Source organism: Penicillium soppii, assembly GCF_028829465.1.
Source record: "Penicillium soppii strain IBT 18220 chromosome Unknown utg000004l, whole genome shotgun sequence".
Classification (NCBI taxonomy): domain Eukaryota; kingdom Fungi; phylum Ascomycota; class Eurotiomycetes; order Eurotiales; family Aspergillaceae; genus Penicillium; species Penicillium soppii.
The window spans coordinates 3007468-3029890 of NW_026643234.1; the positions used below are offsets into that span (position 1 = coordinate 3007468).

Here is a 22423-nt window from a genome sequence, read left to right on the forward strand (position 1 = left end):
TGAGTCAAGCACTAGAACAAAATAGATGTCGGAGGCCAACCGAATCTCTTTTGGGAAATGTATGAAGGCCTAGCCATGGGTTCCACAGGTCTATCTTATGCACTTCCATGGATACATGGATGAATACACGTAGGAAGCATGTAATTTTACAGCTTTTTCCTCGAGGATCATATATCAGTTTCTTCTTCTTCCCTCTTCCCTCTTCCGCTCTTTATTAAACTACAAGACAACTCTAAGGAAGGAGTATTCGCAAATTTATAAAGTTAAATATAACCGGCTGGCAGCTTCAGGCAGAGCGGAGGGGTTGCTTGATTAAGAAGTCCAAAACAAGATAACGCTAAGATTTAGTTGCTGCTTGAGCATCCGCTGGCTCGATATTCACGATTGAGCACTAGCTTTGGACCTGCAGATGTACTCTGGCTTATATAACACAGCTTGGCTGGAATACTCCATCAAGGCCGGCTGGCCCAATGGCAAGGCGCTTGACTACGAATCAAGAGATTGCAGGTTCGATCCCTGCGTCGGTCAATTTTTTTGTTTTTTTGGAAATCTAGTACATATGTAGCACCTCGTTTCTGTTTTGACATGTTCTAATTATTCCCTTTGAATTCATGATCAGAAATGATTGTTGATGATGATAAAGTGAATTTGGAGTAATCATAACCTCAATTGGTACACAAAATCCCCAAACTGTACAAGTAATAGAAGAGAGTCTGTCATATATTTCCAGTACATACTTCAAATATATACACTTCAGATATATACATACACATTAACCAGAAAGATCCAATACAACTCTCCCCTTGACCCTCCCTTCAGCCATCTCCTTAAAAACCTCCGTCAAAGCCTCCATCTTCTCAACCCGATAATGCGCCTTAATAACCCCCCTAGCAGCAAACTCCATCGTCTCAATAGCCTCCCTACGATTCCCAACCGCCGACCCCGTAATAGTAGTATGCTTGTTGATCATTGCAAACGGAAACGCCGTCGCAATAGCCTGCGGCTCGTTCTCCGGAATCCCGACACAAACCAGCGTCCCGTTAAACCTCAGCAGCGGCAGCGCCTGCGCGTACGCCGCATTCGCAGCAGTGCATACAATCGCCGCATGCGCGCCCAGCCCATCCGTCAACGCCTGCACGTGTTTCGTCAGCGCCGCGCCCTTGTCGTCCCGCGGGAACTGCGTTATGTCGACGAAGTGCTCCGCGCCGGAATCTTTCACCAGCTCCGCTTTGCTGCCGTCATCAATCCCAATCACCCGCAGCCCCATACCCCGACTCGCGAGCTGCACGGCCATGTGGCCCAATCCGCCGCCGGCACCGGAGATAACCACCCATTGGCCTGGGCGGGCGTGGCTGCGCTTCAGCGCTGAGTAGACTGTTACGCCGGCGCAAAGGAGCGGTGCTGCTGCGGCTGAGTCGAGGCCGTCTGGGATTGGGGTGACGTAATTTGCTGGGCCGAGGGCGTATTGTTGGAATGTTCCTGGGGTGTAGTACCCCGAGACTTTTTGGTTGAAGCATAGGCCGTCGGTGCTGGCTTGGCAGGGTTCTGGAGGGGTTAGATTGAATTGCAGGTTTTTGGGGGGTTTGGGACCAATGTTGACGTACGGCAGTGTCCGCATGCACTCGAAATCCATTTGATGCCGACTCTGTCGCCGATTTTCAGGTTTGAGGACTCTGTCCCCGGGCCGAGCTTCACTACTTTGCCGACGCCTTCGTGGCCGCCTACTTGGCCTGGCTGGGTTGGGGCTGGGAGGCCTTTCCATGTGTTTTCCATGATTCCGAGGTCGGAGTGGCAGACGCCCGAATGTGTTCTGTTACTTGTAAGTATCATTACTATGAATGACCATGGTTGACATACAGATTAATCAAGACTTCACCAGTACCAGGCTCTGGTACCTCAAGATCCACGATCTTAGTTGAGACAGTGCCGGGCTGGTCATAGATGATAGCCTTCTGCATCTTGGGGATCTCAGGAGCGGCGGCCATTATGATATAGTTACGGGTAGTTTGTATAGAATTGGATCAGATATTGCCCAAATGATTGTTTAAAGGACAGTTTGAAAGGAATGGACCAAACATGATATGCAGCTTATCTACCTGCGGCAAGTGAGGGGATATGCGGGGAGAACGAATGGCGGGGCTTTGAAATGTTCGGATAGTCGGGATCGTCACACATGCGCATAGTACCTGCCTCGGATCATGACTTCATACTTCAACTTAAAAGGAGGGGAAAGGGGAGCACCTCGGTTGTGCTTATATTGGTTTATCTCTGCCCATGTCTGCCTATATTTGACTACATACTTAAATTTGAAGACATTGATATCGGGAATTTGGAGTGAAGCTTACACATCGGTGTTTTATAGATCTGAATCTTCTATAGATCTGAGATTCCCCAAAGGTCCTCATACTAGGCAAGCATCATTTAGACAAAAATAAAAAACATAGGGCCATGGGCAATATGTGCATTGAGGTAACGTGTTTGTTTTCGTTTTTGCTATGTACAATAAAAATACCAAGACCATTCAATGTTTCAAGCATATGAGGCCCAGCCTAAAAGTAAGTCAGTAAGGTGGTTGATGCATAACAAATAAACTACATAGGACATACCGCAATACAACATAGCGAGGTTCTTCTCATCAGTGGCCTGTTGAATAAGTTCATTCACAGTAGCAGTGACACTGAGAGTTTTGCTCAATTTTTTGGCCACAACAGTCAAAGCGCGGTCAGCCTCACTGGGTTCATTCTTTGAGGAGTCGTCAGCCGCACCAGGCAAGACAGGAGGCCCTTCGCCAGCCGCCTGATCATCCTGCATCTTTTTCATGCGCAGCGGAGAAACAGTCCAGCTATACAGAGGATCGTAGCGTAACACATCAAGGATAGTCATAATGCTATACGACTCCTGGCGCAGTGCCTCGAGGGTAAACTCACAGCAGCGCCGGAAAACGCCCTCGGTCTTGGTGATTCCAAACCCGTCCACGAGATCGCGCGTCAAGCGGAACGGAACAACTTCAGGAACGGGTAGAATGCGACCCTGCTCAAACGCCACGCCGAGATCAATGTGCACCACTTCTCCGGTCTTTTCATCCAGAAGGATATTGTGGCCATGCCGATCGCCGAGCCCGAGGACGTGTCCGAGTATCGAGATCGCAGCTGTGCTGCGCGTGTATGATAACCGTCTGCTGAACCAGTCGTCTGGATTGTTGAACTTCTCCATGAAGAAGTACTTCATCACTGGGTGGAAGTGCTCGGTCACTTGGCGGTAGGTCCTGACGCGCTGCTCGAACGATCGATTTTGAACGTCGGCAATGTGTTTTCGGCATGAGTTGGGTTTCATGTCTTTCGGGAAATATTTTTGATGCGCTGGCATGAGGTAATCGTGTAGAGGGATGGTGTTTGGGACGAACTCGATGATTCCGGCGTTAGACGTCAGGGGGAGAACCTTGTAGGTTCGGATACCTAGTTTGCGCTGGCGTGTGGGTTGGTGATCTTTTAGAAGACTGCTGACTTGCTCGAATACTTGCTCCATGATGGCGTCTTGTCGCAGATCGTCGTTTCCGCCCTTGTACTGTAGTTTGATCAGCGAGGGAACAAAGTGAAGCGTTCGTTTTGTAATATCTTGTTTAAAGTATATAGATGACCAAGAAAATACCACTGGAGATAGTGATTATAACAGAAATAAGACTTACCAGCTGTTTATAACTTTCACCAGTTGAGGCAACAGCAGTGACAATCTTTGGAGCACTAACGCCAGAAGCAATTGTGAACTCCGAGTTAAACTTCGAAATGGTTGGGACACGACTGTAGTCGCAGTCTACACGCAGGTCGATCTTCATAGTAGGCGGTGGTAGTTTGTAAGTGACAGCATCTTGAGTAAGACGTTGGCCAGTTGCCAGGCTTTTCAGGGGGACCTTTGCACCGCTCTTGTATTTGCTGTCCGGCTTGTCGACGGCGAACCGCACATAGCTGATATTGGCATTGTGGACAGCAACCCAAGTCGATCCGATCTTGCCATCATTCTTCAGACGATCGACCAGTTGGTTTGCAGCACGGAAGCGCGAGACGGAGGACTGGTCCTTACCACCCTTGGACTTGCTGCTGGCAAAGATCTGATACATGCCATGGAAAGGATGATCAGCACAGATCCTGTATACCAACTCAGTAAGCAGTATCTGGAAGTCATCGGAGACATCAAGCAGACGGGAGGAAAGCTGGTTCATTAGGGGCGCGAACTTGCGGCTAGGGACATCACCGAGGTATCGAGACACAGCCGAGTTGGCAATCTCGCTGGCGGACTTGTCGAGCCAGAGGGCACAGAAACGCAGAGCATCGTTGTTATAGGTATCGCACTCCCGCAAACAGAGAAGGTAATTTTCGAGGCATTGCTGAAGGAACGCCTCCCGGCTTCGCAAGAGACGTTGGTACTCCCGGTCATCGAGGTCGAACCATTGCTTTGCTTTGGCACGGTAGTTCTTAAGATAGTCTCTCTCCTTGCCGGCGGCTTTCTTCATCATGTCTTCAAGACCATTGACTTCCTTCTCCTTGCGATCCCGTAATTGTTCAACACGTTTGAAATCTTCAATTCCATCGGGATTGCGAAGTTGCTCGTCGCAAAACGTCGCGAATCCATGATAGACCCGACCGGCCTCTTCTCCCGTGTTCCCTTTCAATTCTTTGACTGCAGGGTAAAGGTATTCTTGGAGAATAGAATCGGGCTTTTCCAAGCGTGCTTCTGCGACATGATGACCCTATAAAGACGTCAGTCCAGGGGTCACCCAGGAAAAATTAAATAAAGTTATTCAATGAGGCGTTCGAAGGATGGAACAGATGTGACTTACCAAGGTGACAAGCAGCTCAGCCCGGCTGAGCGGAATCGTTTGCTTGGGAATATCATGTTGACCCTTCAGCTGTTGAAGCATACGAATGGATGCAGTCATCTCGCCTTGATCCCAGAGGACATTGGCGAGGTCGAATTTTGCAGCTCCATCTATGTTAATACCCATTGATGGCTCAGCGAGCTTCGAGAGATTGATTGCAGACTTCAGCGATGCTTGAGAGATGCCGTGGCTCCTAGTGATCTCCAAAGATTGACGGATGACCTTAGCCTCCAGCAAGCGCGACTCCTCAAGGCTCAGCTGCGTCTGTAATTTGAGAATATCGCTCTTCCTGACTGATGAAAACAATGCCTCATGCCACGACAGAATTTCTCCAACTTCATGATAGCTGTTCTAGTCAGTATGCAGCACTATAATCAATGACAACAAGGGACTCACCTTTCGGTCTTCAGCCAGCTGCCTCTTGCCTTGATCTTGTCCCACTCTGCCGTTATCTCCTCAGAACAGGAAGCGTGTAAAGTGTCACTCATTTCAGTCATGATCCCGAGTGCTCGCATCGAATCCCGCAGTTGTATAGAAGATCGACTGGTATGGACGAGAGAATTCAAAATCGTCAACAGACCAGTATCAATCGACTCATTGACCTCTAACAGAGAACCCGACGTGTTCAGACTTTGGAAAGCCCGGAATACAGTAGCCGATGGCGATGAGTCCAAGGGCGAAACCGGTATATCCCATTTTTGGAGACTGGTAGCTGCTTGCAAAGAACTTTCAAAGGCGACAGAGGCGTCGTTTGCACTGCTGGACGAAGAGAGCATGGTATTGGCAATGCCCTGAAGGTTAGTTGAGTTCAAGGCTTTCAACACTCCGTATGACTGTGCACTGTCGGACATCTGTATCTCACTATCGTATTTCGCGCTCTGGAATAGGAGATTCTTGAATCCGGAGCTTTCGTACTCCAGCCTTTCCATCACACTGGCCAGTGAAGAGCTTTGCTGAATGCCGTAAAACAAGTCTGGGTCATCTATATTCTTGAAAATATCATGCATTAAAGCAGACGGCGGCTCATATTTGATAACAGATGTCCGGCGAGACCCCGAAACCGTCCTAGATGTTTGAATCTCCAGGAAAAGTAGCGAGGTCTTTTGTAGACCACATCGATGTGCAGCCAAAGAGGCCTCCCCAAAGTCGATCTCAAGCCATTTATCACGCTGCACAATGGTTGATTCATTTGGTACAGGTTGGTTGCGAAGGTAGAGAATACAGTTGATCACAAGTTGAGCGTGGGATAGCGTTTCTTCGTTGATCTCGCACAATACCTGCCCAAATGCAGCGGAGATTGCCTCTCGAACTTCTCCCTTTTCGTCTTTGTCAAATCTTTCTGACAACAAAACATCATGGACCACGTATGGCAGTAGTTGCACCGCCAAGCCGGGGGTCACATTGAGAATCTTACGAAGGGAGCCGATGACTGGATCCTCCAAACCAGCATTGGACAAGAAGAGGGAGACGTTGCGTGCCCATTCAGCGGCCGAAAGGCCTGATGTACTCGTCGCGGCAGTATTGCACCTTACTTGCTCCGAAGGTGAGAGCGGAATGGCGGGACATGTGTACGGGCTCCAAATGAGTGCTTTCATGAGAGGCTCGGGAATGACCTCGCCGCAGCCTTGAAAATCTGGAAACTCAGCAATGCTGCTGACAATCAGCTGCAAGGTATGCTCGACAAGACCAGCTTCATCGTATTTTTGATTATGTAGCATGCCACAAAGCACTCGAAGAATCCTAGCTTTGGAGTAGCACAGAATGTCATCCGACAGGGAAGATTCGGGGAACTGGAACAAAGACAGATCTTGCTCGCGCAGGAGCAGTTGATTGATCTTTCCAGTGGCAGCAAAAGATCTTCCAATAACCCGGGCGGCCCAAAGCCGATACTGAGAGCCTCCATTGAATTTCTGGAGTGTGTGCCATAGCGAGACAACATGGGAGGCGGGATCCACATCGTCGTTCAAAGCCCTGTCCCAAGTTTCAGGTATCTGCTCAAATTCAGGGCATAGAAGCGACAAGACGAGGTCAGCCACAGGCCTGCTGAGTAGCGATGTTGCAGAGTCGCGATCCTTGAGTACTTCAAAGACCAAGTCCTTCCCGACCTGACCCATCGAAGAGCTTCCAGAGCTTGAGAATTTCTCGGCCAGAGAAACTAGCCGATCAAATGCCCCTTTCGTAGCTTCGTCCCAATTAGAAAAACGGAGATCACCAAGAAATTTCACAAGCCAATGGTAAAAGATTCGCGCATTCGATTGAACTGCTGCAAGCTGGGATTCCTGAGTAGTGTTTTCTGGGGACGACGAAAACAATGCGCGGAGGGTAACAAGTGTTGAGACAGCTATTCCTGCGGCAAATCCCGGTGTTACTTGAAGATAAGGTTTCCCTGATTCAAGTAGGTACCAGAAAACGCCAAGAGCATCCTCAGAACAATGGATATCACCGAGGAATGGACGCAAAGAGCTGAGGGTCATCTCTAAAGGGTAGTCTCGCAGTATAACTGAATTTGCTACGCAGACGACAATCCTTATTTTGCGAATTACCGAGCAAGCATGGAGCGAGCCAAGAGCAGGATGTATGGATTCGAGCAGTGAACGACAGACAAATGAGACCAGCGAAGGTGTCCATATTGATTCAAATTCGAACCCGGTGCGCTTGCAGAGAAATTCAAGTTCATCAAGGAGATAACGTGCCCGGAATGAAGGTTGTTGATTTGCTGGAAGTACACTCTGAGACGCACTTTTGCTGAGAATTTGCGTCTGAATATCGAGAGCATATCCAAAGTTTGTACGCTTTGAGAATGCTCTTTCGATTTGATCATAGTAGTCAAGCGAATTGAAAAAGTCAGCGATTATTGATGGGAACTGGCGCTCGACCTGTTTCATGAATTGATCTGCACCAAGCAATTTTCGTAAACGAATTTCAACACCCTTGGGCTGACTGCCTTGACCCGGGGAGTGCTGATGTCCCGTGCAATGCTGTATGCTTCAGCCTTGTGGAAGGAAGTCACCAAGAGCTCGACATGGGGGATTTCCAGGTACTTGGCGAGTTCAATTATGTCCTGTTCCTTGGCACGCATCGTCATTTGTCCAACAATTTCGTCCTTAACATCTAGTAGCATCTCTCGAAGGTTGTCGTAACCGAAAATACTGAAAGGCATAGACATTATACTCTGTGTCTCGGTCCACGTATAGAGTATTTGAGAAGAAAAAAGCCGGAAGAGTTCTTTGGTGTCCTGAAGACCAAGAGTCTGAGAGACTACGCTCATGCATTTCTCAGCATACCATAGTGAGGGTGCAACTTGAGCCGGGGTTTCAAAGAGATGATAGATGCTTCTTCGCAGCAAGGTATGCCACTTGGAAGCCAATTGAGAGAGCACGAAGAGGCGGACTGCAATTCCCTCAATCCATTCCGGATCTCGAGGTAAGCTTTCCAGCACATCGTCGAAGATGGCATCGTGATCTTTGAGAAGAAAACGCTCAAATAGAGCAGGGATGAATTTTGCAACACTGAATTTGACTTGAACATCGCCCTCGCGGAGAATCGTGAAGAGGCTTGTTCGCGGTGACGGAAGGGACTGCTGGCTACCATATGAGGGGCATGCGCCAAGGACATCCTGAATGAGCTCGGCAAGAGCAATGTAGACCCTAGGGGAAGCCTGCTTTCGAGATAGAAGCACTTCGATGAACCAGTTATACAAGTCCATGGCTGATTCGTTCAGATTGTGGTCAGGACCATTTGTCCAGGAGTCAACGAAACTGGCCATCATGCGAATGCAAACGCAATGCGAAGCCTCACACCTCTCCATTTCATAAGACTGTAGACATTTTTCACCTAGGTCTTCCAACACAGAGAGGAGTTCAGAAGGCGCCAATTTAGAGCAATGTCGGAAGATTTTGGGTAGGACCGCTTGGGCTGACAATATATCAGCTTCATCCAAGCCAGTTAAGTACTCAATAATAGATGAAGTTTGCAAGCTCCCTGAACTGGAATATGAATGAATGCTCAGGAATATCGATAACTGGATGGCAACGCAGCGTTGGTATGTGGCTGCATCAAAGAAAACAGACCGAGAGGTCCGGTTTATCTCAAGGATTGTTTGATCGATGTCCATCGAAGTATTATCAGCCATGAGTCGGTCGTCCAAATCCATGGCATCTTCTGAAGATGTAATTTTTGAGCTCTGGCGGAAATGCTCGAGTGTTTTTGATAAAGGCGTGACAAGCCCCTGAAGACCCAATTGGATGGCAGGGGGAGTTTCAGAACTCAACAAAGGACCGAGAAGCGGCGAGATCAACTCTAAACATGACTGAGTGAGGGTAGGCTCATGGCCTGCCAAGAACTCGCAAATAGAGTTCCACAAACCTGAGCAGTTCTGGCGGAGGTCTTGCGATCTAGTCTCGGATGATTGGGGTAGACATGATATGAAAAGAGATGTTACAACGCAGAAAGACGTCAGGATTTGTAAGCTCTCTGAGGTAATATGGGCCTTTTCTTCGATCATGGCATGCCACACTTGTAAGAAAGATTCAGATCTGAGTCGAAGCAAATCTAATATCACTGTATCATCTGGGTCCTGCCGAGATGATTGCTCCAAGATCCATGCTTCTTGAAACCCCCATGGATTGGCATGGTGGGCAGCAGCACTACCAGTATGGAAGCTATATTCCAACAACTCGCGATTTTCATGGAGAAAGAACCAATTTCGGGCGATATGTCCCATTGGCCCGTTGGGCTGGTAGCGGGGAATGACGAACGAACGATTAGTGCATGATAAGAAAAGGTCCAGCAAGTCCAGAGGCCGCGCATATGCAGCTACTCGAGCTGTCTGAATGCGGTCGGTCATACCGACAGCCCAGACTTCCCTTAACCAGCCAAAAATCTGCATCGAAGCTTTTTGGGCCGACCCCAAATCGAGTTGTGTTCTTGTACGTGCGATAAATGCCCACAATCTCAGAGACGAATCTGAGATCACGGACGGGCCATTTGTAGAGCCCAGTATTGACCGAATCGTTTCCATAGCCACCGAATACTCCAATAAGTCTGATTGCAAGATCATATCCACGAGGTTACAAGCAACCCTCGAAGTCGCCGGAGAGGAGAATGTACGTGTAGTTAGATCAACTACTCGTGGCCAATGAGCTCTTATCTCTGGCAATTTCGCAGTCGTCCCACTTGCAATACTGGTCAATGCAACCATTGTCCATGATGACACAGTGCTGTTGTCGTCGGAGATGCTTAGTATGAGCCGTTTAAGATAAGCCTCCTTGTTCTCAATGTCGATTTCGGGTTCAAGAAATGGGACGAGTTGTAATGCACATATCCTTCTTGTGCCTGTCGCGGATATTGAGTCTCGAAAGATGTCTTGAATCTCAGAGTTGAATCGCTGTCTTTTGTTGGAGCCCTCGCGAGACTCAGCTGCCTTGATACGGTTATTGATATACTCCGAGAGCTTCAGTAGCTCTGCTATCATCCATATGACCGTCCAGTTATACTCCGATCTAGGAGTTCCAAGACGAGGCCCATATACTGGCCTTTGGCATGCTGCGTCGTTCTTCTGGAAAAGAATTGTTTCGTCGATCTGCAATACTTCTTTTGCAGAACGTTTCACATATTCCGAATGGAGCATATTTGCCAATTCCTCAATATCATGCGCCAAAGACTCGGACGGATCTTTATGGGCAGCATCCACCAGTACGATCATGGACAACATCAAAGTCACAAGCAACTCATCCTTCAGAGTCTGCAATTTAGTGGTGGCCCATAGGCGTCGGATTACTGGAACCAAGCCCAAGATGGACGAACAGACAAGCTTGGACTGATCAAACAAAACTTTTGTAACGACTGCATTGATGCTACTGAACGCCAGCTGGTGAGAATTCCCAGCGACGCTTATGGAAGGTGATTCGACGAATTCCACTAGTCTGTCAAATATGTTTTGGGCCGCAGTCTGGGGAGCATTCGGGCTTGCCGTCAAAAGCTGAATACAAACCATTACCTCTTCAACGGAATTCCTATTGCCGCGATGTCTTTCTCTGTTGACCGGGCCAGGCGTCATCCTGGAAGGGGTCGAGCGGCTGTCACTGGCATCTATGTCATCAGTAACACACCGACCACTTCGGATGCTGAGCTGACTCTCTTCATTATCCCGTAGACCGACACTGGCAAGGCAAAACCCAATGAGATTATCCCAATCATCTTGGTCAAGATGTTCAGTATGAGGTCGATAGCGCAAAAGTGATGCCAAGCACTTGGTATAATCCAGGTTCAGTGGTTCCCATAAACCTTCCCCAGGGACTGGTATGGTTTCTGTGATGTGGTCGATAATGGCACGAACAGTTCTTATCCTCAGATTTCTTAGAAAGAGATCAACCGCAATTCGAATTACAGATGCACATGTTGACAGTCGTAGTGCAGACGGGCTTCTGGAGCTCGGTTGGGTTTTGTTGTATGTTGCCCTCTCTGCTGAAATGAATCGAAACAGCGATTCAAAGATCTTATGACAAGCCTTGTCATTGAGAGTTTGTCTATATAGTATTAATTCCATTGGTCAAACACAAGAAAGCTTCAGTTGGCACCTACAATTTCGATTTGTTCCGTTGAAGAATATGCTTGAGATCTGCCAAGCCCTCCAAGCGGGTCTTCTGTTTGTCGGATGACAGAAGGCTAATTGTTTTATCCAGGAAAACCTCCCCCATTGTCAATGATAGAGAGTGGGAACAAAAGCATTGTCGTTGACTTCGTGTTGATAGGCGATTGTTTGGTGGAATGGCAGTACTTGTTGACCGCCCCAATGCAATGGCTACCATTTTGAGAAAGCATCCACCGCCCAACATACCGCCTGGCCGTCATATTCAGCTCTGTTGATACCTATGTAATCTTCTTTGTGTCCAATCAATAAGGTCTTACTACTAGCTTCTTTGCCAAATTACTGTCATCTAATTCAAAGCCTTTTTTATGCAATTATATTGGAGTACATTCTATATAAACTGTTTCCAGACTTATAATGTACCTAGACAACATGTAAATACTGCCAACAAAAATATGGCGGCTGCCACTGCCGTTATCCACCGCCCGGAATTTTGAGCGCCTTCCGCCTTCCTGGGCTAAACAGAGCTTCGAGCTTCACTTCCCACCTTTTTCACCCCGCGCCGCCATGGCAGAGCCTCACAGTATCCAGACTAGCCTTCATGGTCTGTTCCAGGATCTCTCTGCTATACCAGATGGTGACCTTAGCAATGTCGACCGCTTGTGTCACGAATTGGAGACCCATATTCAAGACTTCCGCAAGCTTTTAGACAAACCGGGAAAGAACAATGCCAGTCGTCAAGCTGTCCTTTCAGGTGAGCCGAGCTTGAGCCGATTTCTCAACTCACCCCACAATCGCGACAATCCACTAACATCGAATGCAATATTCTAGGGAAGATCACCGTTGCGGAGGTTGAGTACTCGGTCAACTCAGATTTCCAACAGGGCGTTCTTCAGCTTGCGGATGCTCTTGATATTGATGAATTGGAAGCAGCTGGAATGTTTCTAGCTGGCCAGGAGGATTCAAAGTTGATGGACAGGCCTCCTCTGATCGCAGCCATAATAGCTTTCCACCAGCGCCGCCTGTTTACACTCGAATGTTTACGCCTCGTCTTCAAACAATCATTCGACACCGAACACGAAAGAACTCAGTCTATTATGCAAGAAACATTGGCTCATGTCTTGGACATCAAGAACAAACCTATACAGAATGCTTCTCTCTTTGCGCGAAAGGCCTTGAAATCCATGACCGAAGTTGAGAAATGGATATCCCTTCTTGGCGACCAAATTCAAAAAGCCACAATCGTCGGCCAGGAGAATGACCGCGATGTCATGGAAGCCATTGAATTCCAACGTGACATGCTGCAACAACAGCACGCGTCACTCGGGGCTATCCTGTTCTACATGTTCAAGGGAACAAACACAAGCGCCGAAGACTTCCGCGCACTTGTTGCACAATTGAAAACTCTCGATCGATTCGATGCACAATTGTTCGACTATATCCCCGTCACAATTGCCTCTTTTGTACAGCACGGATCTCCCGAGGGATCGGGCTCCGAGAAAGGAGCACGGGATCTGCACAAACTAATGACTACATCCCAGGATGGTCAAGCCTGGAAGCTGCCCAATTTCCACGCTTGTCTTGTTGCTTTGTGGCTCTCGGTCTACAGTGGATGGTACTTCGATGGGCTGTCCTCTCCATCCATTAATGCCGAGAAAGAATCCGAAGAACGCACGAAGAGTTTCATGTCTGCCCTTGACGACGGGGCTCTTGACTTCATGCTTGCAATCTGCTCCACGGTCAACACCCAAGAATGGGCGGATCCAGCCCGAAGTGAGTTGGTGTCCTTGCTCTTAAGAGAGAGCGTCGTTTCATTGCCTGAGTCCGAGACTTGCCCCGATTTTATCAAAGAGCTCTTAATGGAGAATTTTGAAGTTTTTGTCGAATCCTGCGTCGCCAACATGCCCGATGCGGTCCGGCAGTTGAAGTCCGAGGAGGACTCCCAACGCCTCGAACAAATAACTGCGCTTCGAGATGGCCTAACGTCCGAACTTCACCGCGGTGTAGTAGAGGCGCGCACCCATCTCGAGTCTCTTCTTATGATCATCTCGTTTGCTTTTGAAGGCCGCGAGGATGCTGCGCAGGAATTTTGGGGTGATCCGGATGGCAACCTTCATGGCTTCCTTCACTGGGCATCCAAACGGCAGACAGTTCCTCGAGTCAGCGCTTTCTGCGAAATGTTATGCTCAATTTCCGAGGGCGAGGTAAATGCAACAGCGGCTCATAGATTCTTGACGGAGGAAGATAAATTTATGTCCAATAAGTTCAAAAGATCCACGACGATGAGTTGGTCGCAAATGTTTTCCGAGTTGAAACTCTATGCATCTCGAGTCAACGAGAAGCCTTCCAGTGGAACGGTCACACAAATGCCGGGCATGCATCATACACGGAAACGCGAGCCCGCCGAAATGAACGAACCCGAAAGCCCTGTGATGCTGACATGTTACCTTCGGTTAATGGGCCATTTGTGCAAGCAGAGCGCAGAAATTCGTTTGTGGATGCTACAAAACGAGTTTGATGTCGTCGCCACACTGTTGGATTTGTGCAGTGGGCCCATTCCATCGCATCTTCGCGCAACTACTTTTTCAGCGCTCTCAGCACTGATGACCAATAAATCTTCCGCCGTTGGAAAAGAAATGTGGACACGCCTCGATGGGTGGTTATCGGGAGGATCCATGACCGCGGGAATTGGCAAGGTGCCTTTGGTTTCCAATCCTGCTATGTTACATCAGCAGCAAGCCTTGCAAAAAATTGGAGAAAGTTTCGACCAAACTAATGCATTTGTCGTTCTCATCAACACACTTGTCTCTACTCCATCCGACTTGATAGAAGATCCCATGGCATTGTCTTTCCCGGAGACTCTGGGGGGATCTTATCGCATATCCGGGATCGAACCCTACATTGACTTCGTTTTGGGGCATGCATTTTCACGGAAGATCCAGGACCTCAACGATTACCAGTCTCGCTTGTTGAGCTTCAACTGTCTGGACTTTGTGGTGCAAAGCTTGGGGACATTCAATGAAGACCTAGTATTAGTCTTGAGCGAGGCGTCAATGTCTGATTCTCCGGCACAAATTTCCTCACTACTGGCTTATGTTCGTTCTCATCCGTTTGCCCGTGTACTGGAATGGCTCTTCAACGAAGATGTTCTCAAGGCTCTGTTCGCAGCCTCCCGGCAGGACATCGCTGAAGTTAACGCTGCGCAGTCTGACTCTGTGCTGGTTTTGACCTTGCTCCGGAGCCTGGAAGTGATGAATCTGCTCGTGGATCGTCAATCCACCTACCTCAACATTGTCAAGTCGCTAGTACATTCGCAGCCCGGGCCGTCCAAAAATAATGTGGCAAACTCCTCACTTGCTTCCTTTGAGGATAGCGTGCTCAACAATTTGTTACTTATCCCGTCATTATGTGTTTATTGCGGCACAGGACATCTACAGCTCACCCTCGTATCCATGAGCCTCCTGGAAAAGCTCACCAGCTCCAGAAAGCTCAACAAAATGAGCTCCCCCGAACTTGCGAACTGGCAATCCTCGAACAAGATCGTGGAAGTACTCACATCTGAAGTCGACGTGGATAGCATTTCACGCTCGCTTGTTTATCAAATGACACCGGATGCGAGAGAATTCGCGTTCGGTCCTCTTTCAGCTGGTTATGTCATGCGAGAAAGACTTCTTGCTCTATTGAACAGCTGTCTGGGGACGATCACGGATCGCCCAACGGTAGCTCATCTCCTGCTTGGATTCCAATGTGTGGGTAATATCCTTGATGTGCCATCAGATGGACTATTCGCAAATCAAACGTCTTTGCTGCATGCCATTATGACCTTCCTGAATTGGTATCCCGAAAGCTTCGATGACAGCATTGTATCTTGGGTGGTGCAGTCGAAACGTGTTGCTCTCGAAGTCTTGAGCCGTCTCTGGTCCTCGAAACTGGCGAGCTTTTATACGCTTCGTGAAATGCGTGCACAGGAATTCCTTTGCAAGATGTTTGCCGAACAAGTTATCATCGGACCCCACACTACTTGGAACGATTGCCCGATTGGTTCAGAGGAATTTTGGCTCACGGATGCCACGGTTGCTCTATCGGAATTTTTGATTTACCGGAGCCATCTGTTCAATTATGCGGCGACTGAAGTTCGTTCAGCAGCACAAGCTAGATCGCCATCTCTGTGTGCCCACGTTCTGTCGGTCTTGCGTGGAAACGCTGTTAAGCCAAATGGCGAACCAAGTCCTTCCGTTTTCGATCTTTTCGATTTTACAGATCTTGATGTTGGGCGTGATTTCAGCCAGCCCCATCTCTCTTTGCTTCGTGATATTTTTGTTAATATTGAAAACAAACGGCAAGAAGCTATCCACACGCATGGACTTGATGAGATGATACAAATACGGCGAGCGGAATTAATGAACAATGGAGTTCTACGACCGCAGGATGAGGAGCAATTCCTGACCGAGGCCAACAGCCTGAAGGCTTACATCCTCGCAACAGAAAGGCAAAAGGTGATTCAAGATAACCGCTGTCTCGCCCTCCGATCTTGGGTAGAGCTTATTACCACAATGATCACATGCTCTGCTCTCGAGGAAGAAAGCAAACCAGTTTTCATTCTCCACACCATTCAATTGATTATTCCTAAGCTCGCAACGGCGATCGAAGCGGACCTTCCTGATGCACTTGAACTGGCACGACTCGCTGAATTGTTAATAAGTGGTCTTGCCTCTGATGTATTGGCAGCAGACGTTTCTCAAAGCGGGGATGTTATCGATGAAAAGCTACACCAGCTTTTCCAAATTTGCCTCCGCGGCACGAACTTAGCAGCTGGCAATGTGTTGTTGAGGGAAGCACTCTATAGCATTTGTTCCCAATACATCACACGAATTACTTCGTCGAACAAGACCCACGCGAACCTACGGCGTCTCAGCCAACAAGTCATCAAGGCGGCTGGGTCTGGTTTGATTGAGATTGTATGCGATGACGCATATACCGGCCAAGAATCGTGCCGTGCATCCGCCCTTGTGTTATTGACTAGTCTAGCCGTTCTAGATCGCCAAACTGATTGTGTTTTGGCGGAGTCCATCTCGCAGTCAAACTATCTGAGTCTATTCTTAGATGCGCTACGGTCTCTCCCACTAGAGTTTCACAAAGCGCAAGGAAGCAGTAAGTTTGCCTTGGTGAAATAGTCATGTTCCGATAGCTAACTAAAAATTATCCAGACACCCCGGCACTGCTCGCATATTATGAGTCCTTGCTGTCTTTCCTCCAGCGACTTTCTCAAACCAAGAGTGGAGCAATCTGTGTTTTGAACTCCGGCTTGTTCCAAGCCGTTCACGAATCACGGCTTTTCGCTGCCGATCCAGATATTGGCATAGGTCAGGAAATACCTTCCCTCTCTAATGACACCTTACTGACTCTCTCAGACATCGAAAATCCTGACGCTCTACAAAAATACTACGACCTTCTTTTGTCGACTATTCGCCTTATCGTATATGCCGTCTTCTCCCGGGGAATCGACAACGAACAAATCAAGGCACAGATCCGGGGATTCTTGGTTGAAAATCGACCTTGTGTGGTCGGAATCTTCAAGCGATCTGCCAATATTGGAAGCACTTCATCTGCGCATCAAGACAGCCTCCGTGAACTGGTCAAGGCGTTTATGGCCCTGATTTCTGCCACGGACTTCTTGGAGGTACGTGATTTCCATTTCTTACAATAATTGTTCGGCGAACTAACACTCTTCTAGTTCGAGGAGCAGGAACTGCAAGATAATATCCGACCATTCTCATTCTCATGAGGGCTGGAAGTTTACTTACATACATATGTAGGCAAGGAGAAATGCATGTATCATTACATTATGACTTGGGGGAGTGCAGGCGGTATTGGTATCTCATGAGCGATTATCCATGAAATCACTTTCTTTTTACATTCAATTTAACTATAGTGATTGATTGATCATTTGTAAGGCCGAGGAAATCCCTCCATCCTTCATCCGTTCTTGCCCCTTTTTTAATACTTCATGTAATCTCGTCATTTCTTTCTCCTGGTCTTTCCTGCCTCACCTTGAAGACAACGTAAGCTACAGAGTCAGATCGTCTAATCATGTTTATTATAATCTTTCAAAAGCTTTCCATCGCTTTCCATCGCTTGTTTATGACGTTTTGACATTCCTTTTGATAATTGTATCCTTGATATACTTTTATGTGGTCAATAATATAGCACTGGCGGTTGATACAACCGGTCTGCTTGCCTTGACTTAGCCACCTATCAATTCTAATACACATGGAGCGAACTTATTATTAGCCTTTTCTAGACTTTTTGCAGTAAACCTTCCAAGATGAATGAAGAACAAGCGTAGTTGTCTTCATCCCTAGGTGTGGACTGCCATCAATATAGTAATGCTCATGAAGTGACCCGGCTGGGCATTTTTGACAATTAGCCCTAACTTGTTGTCCCAGTCTCATCTTTTATTCTACTTAGGAGTACGCATGTAAATAATGCTATACTCAAGATTGCCCAAGGTGACTACAGTGCTTGCCCTAATTGCGCCTGCCACCTTCCTGTCCCAACCCATGACTAGCTTTGCACTTACCAAATCCGTTCTTTCTTGTCGCCATGACTTATTGCCATGGAGTCCGTATTGTGTTATTTATCCCCCCATGATTCTGGTTTTGTTTTCTCCTTTCTTTTTTCCTCATGCCACTGGCTTTTTTGACCATTTGCATATTGGATTACTATTGCTTTCCCTACTTTTGATATTATCTTCTTGATATTGCCTCTTATCTCTTCTTTCTTCTTTTCTTCCTCCTTCTCCCCCCCTCCTTGGCATCTCGGACATCTCACGATGCACTCCTTGATTGCCCTCGCTAACTCTTCCCCTCTCGGCCGCCTTAGGTCCTCGCCCCTCTCCGTCTACCCTGGACATCCCGCCATGATGCACTCCAGGGCCAACTCCTCCTCTTCTTTCCGTCCCGGACATCCCGTCATGATGCACTCCCGGACTGGAATTTTTGCTCTCAGGACTTGTCTGAAGGCGCCTCCTACCTCGGCTGATTTTCTGTCCGCTCTTTCTTCTTTCACTCCACGGAAGAAGAAGAAGTCAGTTTGTTGGCCCAGTGAGGATTCATCTCTCGCCCAAGTTCGCTACATTCCATCTCGATATGACACGGATAAAGAACTCGAGCCTGAGCCCAAGTCCAAGCTGACCGCTATTCTTTTCGCTCCTTCTGGCCGTCTTACTTTCGCTCGTTTTATCGTCAAGCTTCCGGGTTCCCGATCTCGTCCTCGGTTCGAAGCTCGCCCGTCCCTTGCTTGGTCGAGCGTGCGACGTGCCCGGGTTCAGGGAAAACTTCCAGTGGCTCCGACTTCCATTCATTTTTTGATCCCTCCTCCATTGGTCGCTTTGGACAAATCCTCGCGGACTACACCTGTCGACTTTGCACCACAAATTGCTCTTGCCACCAGCAAGATTCAACATGTGTCTGCTCCCACATCACAGGCCCTTGTCTGTCTCCCTCCAAAGTCTTCGCCTGTTCAGGGGTTCTCACCTGTCGACGCTTCACCTCAGCCTGTGTCTGCCGCCAGCAGTTCGCAGTATGAGGTTGATTCCACGTCCCAGGTTATCATTCGTTTCCCTCAGGCTTTGACCATGGTCAAACGCAGGATCAATCCACTCTCTTCGCCTCTGGCTCAATTCGGTCTGCTTGTTCTTGCCCTTGGCTTCCTCTATCCTGAAATTTGGACATTGGCTCTGCTCTTCCTTGCTGGCTATATGACCATCCACCACTGATTGAGCTCGGTCATAATCTGGTTTCTCCGGTGTGCGCCTCTCGTGAGCGGGCGGAGAATGGTCACGTTTCCTCCTCCCTTGGACTCTCCGGTGTGCGCCTCTCGTGGGCGGGCGGAGATATCCTACTCTCTTCAGCTCTCCTCGGCATCCCTCGGCATTGGCATTCTCCTTTTGTTTGATTTTCTCATGTTTTATTGCATTGTATTGCGACTTTCGTCTCATTACATTTTACTTTTGATCTTGAAATCCCCAAAAATCCAAAAAAAATGTGAAAATTGAAAACCCTCACAAAAACATCTGTTTCTTGCTTCTTGTTTTTTTCTTGCTTCTTGCTTCTTGCTTCTTGCTTTCTATATAATTTCTCCTTTGCTTTTTGTTCTTGTTCTTGTTTAGGAGATGCCATTGCCGTTGGGCCCGAGGAGAGCTACGGGGATATCAGGATTCAAGCCATGGAACTTCGAGCAATTTGCCACGCGTTCAATTGTAAGTCGTCTTTCAGCGCACGATTGAAGTTGTTACATACTAACTTCCAACCTCGATAGTTCTACCACACTCTTTTGGTTCAAACCTCTTTTTCTTTGGTGCTACCTATTTATTCGCCGAGGGGGTTTTGTTTGTGAATGTGCGGAAGGCATCAGAACTCCTGGGGGGTGCGGGTAACGTCCGTCTGTGAATGCGCGGAAGGCAGACCAGACGTTGTGGTAGCTCAATTATACATCACCAAGGGTAAGTAAGATTTATCACATTGTGTCCACATGCACTGACAAATTGAACAGTCGCCATAAATACTTTTTCAGGAGGTCTCTGTTTTGTGAACGTGCGGAAGAGATCAGAGCTCCTGGGGGATGGGTAACGTCCGTCTGTGAACGCGCGGAAGGCAGACCAGACGTTGTGGTGGCTCAAGTCCACATCACCAAGGTAAGTACAATTTTTCACGTTGCGTCCACATGAAGTGACAATGAGCCAGCCGCTGTTAATCGAACTGAACGAACCGAACGAGTCGAGCGAACGTCTCTTGTCTGTGAGAATGCGGAAGGCAGCAGGACGTATGGTGGTATCTCGTTTTTTTTCAAACAGTAAATATTCATTCCTCTCCCATCTTACTTGTATACCATGCTAACTGCACATCACCCGGGGGAGAGAGGGAAAGGTTCGTTCAAGTCTCTGTTTGTGAGCATGCAGAAGGCAGCAGAGCGTATGGTGGCTCGCCCCCTTTAACGAAAGAGGTGAGTTGTTCCTTGGTCTGATTTCTGTGACCGCTCTAACACGTTCGCATGGTACCCGGAACCCCTTATTTCCTTTCATCGTGTGTTTTCGCAATGCGAGGGGTCTGGAAGTTGAAACTTGGAGGGTACATTCGAGCACTAAGCTGCCTGTATGTCTGTATGCCTGTATGCTTTTATCCTGACTACCCTGTATGTTCTTGGAACATTCCCAATCCATTGCGTCAAAGCCTGCACTCAACATGTCTACCAAAGCCCCAACGAACTAGACATAATGTAGTGCATCAAATTTGAGAATCGAATAGTAGTCATGTTCCCAAGTCATGATCATTGTATGCGTACATACTCCTCAGACACCATGGAGTCGACTTCCGGGTTTTACCGTCATGACCCAACTTGACCATAAAAAAAATGATTTGATTGTCTCTGCAAAGTGACGGTCGCTATATTGAGTGGCATTGAATGATTAAAAGTGCAATTTTGCCGGACTTAGGGCTAGGTCCCGCCAGTTGGCTTGCAAATCCGAATGTACCTTGAAAGGCATTGATGTCCAATGGAAGGAAGTTTAAAATCATTTTGAATGACTAGCATGCAAGATATTCACTTCTATATTAAATGACTGTGTATACATTAAATGTCATGAATTGAATATGATGGATTGTCAGTCTCCTTTACGTTCGATCTCCGATAGAAACTGGCGACTTTGTCGCATGTTCCATGTCGCTAACACAGCGCCACCCACTTACGAAGATACGCCCGAGACAATTCCTGAAGCAAAGACCGAAGGCCGATGTGGTCGGATAAAAGAGCCTGTTCCTGGCCGGCCAAATCCGCGATTCCTAGGATCCACACACTATCGATCCCCCGATCCCCGATCCCGCGATACCCACATCCTGTCAGGCAACAATTAGCGAAGGCCTACAAGTGTACTTAAAGATGTCAAATTATCGGGTCGTGTGCCGCCGCCATCAATGTCAAGAATCTAGTCACTCATTTGTTATCTGATTCAAATCAACCAGGGCTATCCTTGTCCAGCCTTCATTCCTTCGGCCATGAAGCGGACTTGTGTTTTGCTAGCCTCCTGGGCCACGACCACTGCAGCGGTTGCTTCAGGGGCAGTAACTTGTACCACTACTGCAGCGCAGCTTGTCACCAACCCGTCGTTTGAGGATGGGACGACAGGCTGGACAATCCAGACCGGATCAAGCTACGATACCTTCGTTTACTCCCTAGCACCGGACGGCAGATCTGTACTGGCCCTTAATGGAGACCTGAACAATGTTCTCTCGCAGCCCATATCCAATATGGTCGTTGGCGAAACCTATACAGTTAGTTGGTACTGGCAACTGTTGGCCGTTGCCACTGGCCAATGCGAGCTCTCTGTCACCATAGGGAGCCAGACTGTCAATACCGCCATCTCTACATCGACTTCGAACCAGGCAGCATGGCTTCCCGGAACAGGCGCTTACACAGCTACCGCCTCGAGCGCACTGCTGGAGTTGAGCCTGGCTTGTACGAGTGGTTCTTTCTCCTCTTACTCAGAGGTCAACTTTGACGATATCACTGTTACTGGTCCTAATACGGAGACATGCTCCACCGCCGCTGTTACGCCTATATCGACTCCGACCCTGACCCCGACGCCGAGCTCGAGCGTGGCATCATCATCTGCGTTGGCAATTCTGACTAAATCGAGTTCGGCCGCCGTTAACATTGTTTCTTTATCAGTTGCCACTGGTAGTTCTGCGAGTATTTTGCCCTCATCCGCCATTTCCTCTGCTTGCATCCAATATGCCATTCAGGTGGTGCAGAATCCATCCTTTGAAAGTGGTCTCACTGATTGGACATTCAATGTCGAGCCGGCTACCATTGAAGCTGTGGAAGGCAACGCCGAAGATGGAATTTATGTTCTGTAGGTTTCCACCCATTCACTCTCCATGTCTGAAAAAGATTGCTGATAGTAT

The 22423-nt window shown here is 48.1% G+C and overlaps 6 protein-coding genes across 6 annotated transcripts; 4 read left to right on the top strand and 2 right to left on the bottom strand.

The window, feature by feature from the left end:
• Positions 1–772: 772 nt before the first annotated feature.
• N7529_004528 (zinc-dependent alcohol dehydrogenase) lies at positions 773–1985 on the bottom strand (the record flags this gene model as incomplete). Its single annotated transcript, XM_057240055.1, has 3 exons — positions 773–1545; positions 1605–1810; positions 1858–1985. 3 exons carry the CDS (start codon positions 1983–1985, stop codon positions 773–775), a joined length of 1107 nt encoding a protein of 368 aa, XP_057099350.1.
• A 544-nt stretch (positions 1986–2529) lies between these two features.
• Positions 2530–11571, bottom strand: atmA (DNA-binding protein kinase TEL1; the record flags this gene model as incomplete). The annotated part of the gene is made up of 7 exons (XM_057240056.1): positions 2530–2549; positions 2607–3564; positions 3686–4744; positions 4835–5219; positions 5270–7749; positions 7815–11400; positions 11456–11571. 7 exons carry the CDS (start codon positions 11569–11571, stop codon positions 2530–2532), a joined length of 8604 nt encoding a protein of 2867 aa, XP_057099351.1.
• A 458-nt stretch (positions 11572–12029) lies between these two features.
• Positions 12030–17247, top strand: N7529_004530 (nuclear pore complex Nup192/Nup205 family protein; the record flags this gene model as incomplete). Its single annotated transcript, XM_057240057.1, has 5 exons — positions 12030–12216; positions 12294–16613; positions 16670–16825; positions 16874–17142; positions 17197–17247. The coding sequence occupies 5 exons, from the start codon at positions 12030–12032 to the stop codon at positions 17245–17247; spliced, it is 4983 nt and encodes a 1660-aa protein (XP_057099352.1).
• Positions 17248–18294: 1047 nt separating this feature from the next.
• On the top strand, positions 18295–19239 carry N7529_004531 (uncharacterized protein; the record flags this gene model as incomplete). Its single annotated transcript, XM_057240058.1, has 1 exon — positions 18295–19239. The coding sequence occupies one exon, from the start codon at positions 18295–18297 to the stop codon at positions 19237–19239; it is 945 nt and encodes a 314-aa protein (XP_057099353.1).
• A 449-nt stretch (positions 19240–19688) lies between these two features.
• N7529_004532 (uncharacterized protein) lies at positions 19689–20731 on the top strand (the record flags this gene model as incomplete). Its single annotated transcript, XM_057240059.1, has 4 exons — positions 19689–19722; positions 19782–19908; positions 20037–20157; positions 20693–20731. The coding sequence occupies 4 exons, from the start codon at positions 19689–19691 to the stop codon at positions 20729–20731; spliced, it is 321 nt and encodes a 106-aa protein (XP_057099354.1).
• A 783-nt stretch (positions 20732–21514) lies between these two features.
• N7529_004533 (uncharacterized protein) lies at positions 21515–22375 on the top strand (the record flags this gene model as incomplete). The annotated part of the gene is made up of 1 exon (XM_057240060.1): positions 21515–22375. The coding sequence occupies one exon, from the start codon at positions 21515–21517 to the stop codon at positions 22373–22375; it is 861 nt and encodes a 286-aa protein (XP_057099355.1).
• Between the last annotated feature and the right edge of the window lie 48 nt (positions 22376–22423).